This window comes from Lepus europaeus, chromosome 16 (genome assembly GCF_033115175.1).
Source record: "Lepus europaeus isolate LE1 chromosome 16, mLepTim1.pri, whole genome shotgun sequence".
Taxonomy (NCBI): Eukaryota; Metazoa; Chordata; class Mammalia; order Lagomorpha; family Leporidae; genus Lepus; species Lepus europaeus.
The window spans coordinates 89,440,691-89,443,217 of NC_084842.1; the positions used below are offsets into that span (position 1 = coordinate 89,440,691).

General features: G+C 75.1%; 1 protein-coding gene across 1 annotated transcript; it reads right to left on the bottom strand.

Moving 5' to 3' along the window:
- Window positions 1-556: 556 nt before the first annotated feature.
- ADRA2C (adrenoceptor alpha 2C) lies at window positions 557-1,903 on the bottom strand. The gene has a single exon (XM_062213191.1). The coding sequence runs from the start codon at window positions 1,901-1,903 to the stop codon at window positions 557-559; it is 1,347 nt and encodes a 448-aa protein (XP_062069175.1).
- Window positions 1,904-2,527: the final 624 nt, after the last annotated feature.

The following is a 2,527-nucleotide window of genomic DNA, read 5'->3' on the forward strand; positions in this document are numbered from 1 at the left end:
GTGCAGAGAGCACTGTTATTAAAAAAAAAAAAAAAAATCCTCCGCCTTCGGCAAGAGGGGAAGCGGGGACCTGGGGACCTGCCTCTCCCCCGTGCTCCATGTGTCCCCAGGGGAGGGGCCCTGGACGGTGCCCCCACCGCAGCTTAAAGACCGGCCGAGGCACCCAACACTTGGATTACAAAGGTTTATTTAGAAAATAGTTTGTTGTCTTGGCTGTCACTGTTTTTGGCAAACATCTTCACACTTGCGATGACCGAGCCCGGCGGCCTGTCTCTGCTCTCCGCCCCGGGGTCCTGGGGAAGTCAGCCCTTGCTCCGACGGGCCGCGGCGGCGGCTGCGGGCGCCCGGCTCACCCACTGGGGAGTGGCACGGCCACAGCCGCGCAAGGGCCCGCAGCCCCGCAGCAGCCTCTCGCCCAGCCGGGAAGGCAAAGGGGGCTCTGCCCTTTCTCCCCTCGCTGGCCAGGCCCTGCCGCCCCTGCCGCCCTCCGCCCCGCCTCGCCCTGCAGGCCCGCGCGGATCCCAGGGGTCCCCGGCACGCGCTGGGGGGGCGCGCGTCACTGCCTGAAGCCCCGTCGCCGCCGGCGGAACAGGATGTGCTTGAAGGAGCGCCGGAAGTCCTGGTTGAACACGGTGTAGATGACCGGGTTGAGCGAGCTGTTGCAGTAGCCGATCCAGAAGAAGAACTTGAAGAGCGGGTCGGGCAGCTGGCAGGCCTCGCGGCAGATGCCGTAGAGGCTGTAGCTGAAGAAGAAGGGGAACCAGCAGAGCACGAACACGCCCATGACCACGGCCAGCACCACGGTGAAGCGCTTCTCGCGCGCCTGGGCCACCTTGCGGCGGCACACGCTGCTGCGCGCGCGGCGCCGGCGCGACAGGAACGACTCGACGGAGCGCGCGCTGGAGCGCGACAGGCGCCCGCCGCCGGCGCCCGGGGACCTGGCGGCCGCCAGCGCGCCCGCCTCCGCCTCGGCCTCCGCCCCGGCCGCCGCCTCGGGCGCGGGCGCCCCCGCGCGCCCCCGCCGCACCGCGCCCCGGCGCCGCCTGCGCCGCTGCTGCCGCCGCTCGGCCGCCGCGCTGCTCTCGTCCGGCTCCACGTCGGCGCGCGCGGGCGCGCAGTGGCCGTTCTCCGCGGCCGGGGCCGCGCCGTCGGGGCCCGCGGGCGCGCGCTTCTCGCTGAGCGAGCGCGTGCGCAGCTTGGCCACGCGGTAGATGCGCGCGTAGACCAGGCCCATGACCAGGCAGGGCGCGAAGAAGGAGCCGATGCAGGAGGAGAGGATGTACCAGGTGTCGTCGTTGAGGCCGCACTGCGGGTAGGCGGCGCCGTAGGGCTGGCGGTAGAAGGAGACCAGCGGCGGGAAGGAGATGAGCGCCGACAGCAGCCACACGGCCACGATGGTGGCCTTGACGCGGCGCGGCGTGCGCTTCAGGTTGTACTCGACGGCGCGCGTCACCGACCAGTAGCGGTCCAGGCTGATGGCGCACAGGTGCCCGATGGACGCGGTGCAGAAGAGGACGTCCAGCGCCAGGTAGACGCCGCACCACACCCGCCCGAAGTACCAGTAGGCCATGAGCTCCTTGGCCAGCGAGAAGGGCATGACCAGCGTGGCCACCAGGATGTCGGCCGAGGCCAGCGACACCAGGAAGAGGTTCTGCGGCGCGCGCAGCGCGCGACTGGTCAGCACGGCGATCACCACCAGCACGTTGCCCACCACGGTGAAGACGATGAGGAAGCCCACCAAGGCGGCCAGCCCCGCCACGGCGCCCGCCGAGTACTGGCCCGGCGGCGGCGGCGGCCCCCAGGCGGCCCCCGAGGCGTTGGCGCCGGCGCCGGCGCCGCTCGCGTTGGGGCCCTCGGCCGCCGCCGCCGCCAGCGCCAGCGCCGCCGCCGCCGCCGCCGCCATGGTCCTACCGCGAGCTACGCGGGCCTGCCTGCAGCCGGGGCGCAGCCGCGGCAGCTCGGGCGCCCCCCAGGCCGGGCCGGCGCCCGCATCGCCGCCTGCTCCTCGGGCGCGCCCGCCGGGGACCGCGGCGCCGGGCGGCCGGCCCTGGGCTGCGGCGGCTCGGCGGGCGGCGCGCGGGAGAGCGTGGCAGCCGGGCTCCCCGCAGCTGCCGCGCGCGTAAGTGCAGAGCCGGAGGCGCCCGGCGCGAGCGGCGGCGCGGCGGAGGGGGCAGGCCCCGGGGTCCTGTCGCGGCCCCGCCCTCGGCTGCGCTCACGGGGAGCTCAGGGCGACGCGGCGCCCGAGCGGGCGCGCCCGAGCGGCTCCACGGCCCCCGCGTCCGGCCGGGGCGCAGGCTGCAGGCGGCGGCGGCGGTGGCCCGGGCGCTCCGCCTCCCATGCGGCCGGCTAGGACAGGCAGCTCCGGGGCGCGGGCCGCCGCTGCTCCGGACCCCGGCACCCGCGCGCAGCCGCTGGCTCCAACTTTACTTTCCCGGGCTGGGCGCCGGCGCCGCCGCGAGTCCTCCTCCCGCTGCTCCCTGGCGCGGGCGCCCCCCGCGGTCCACGCTTGGCCGTGCGGGCGCCGCCT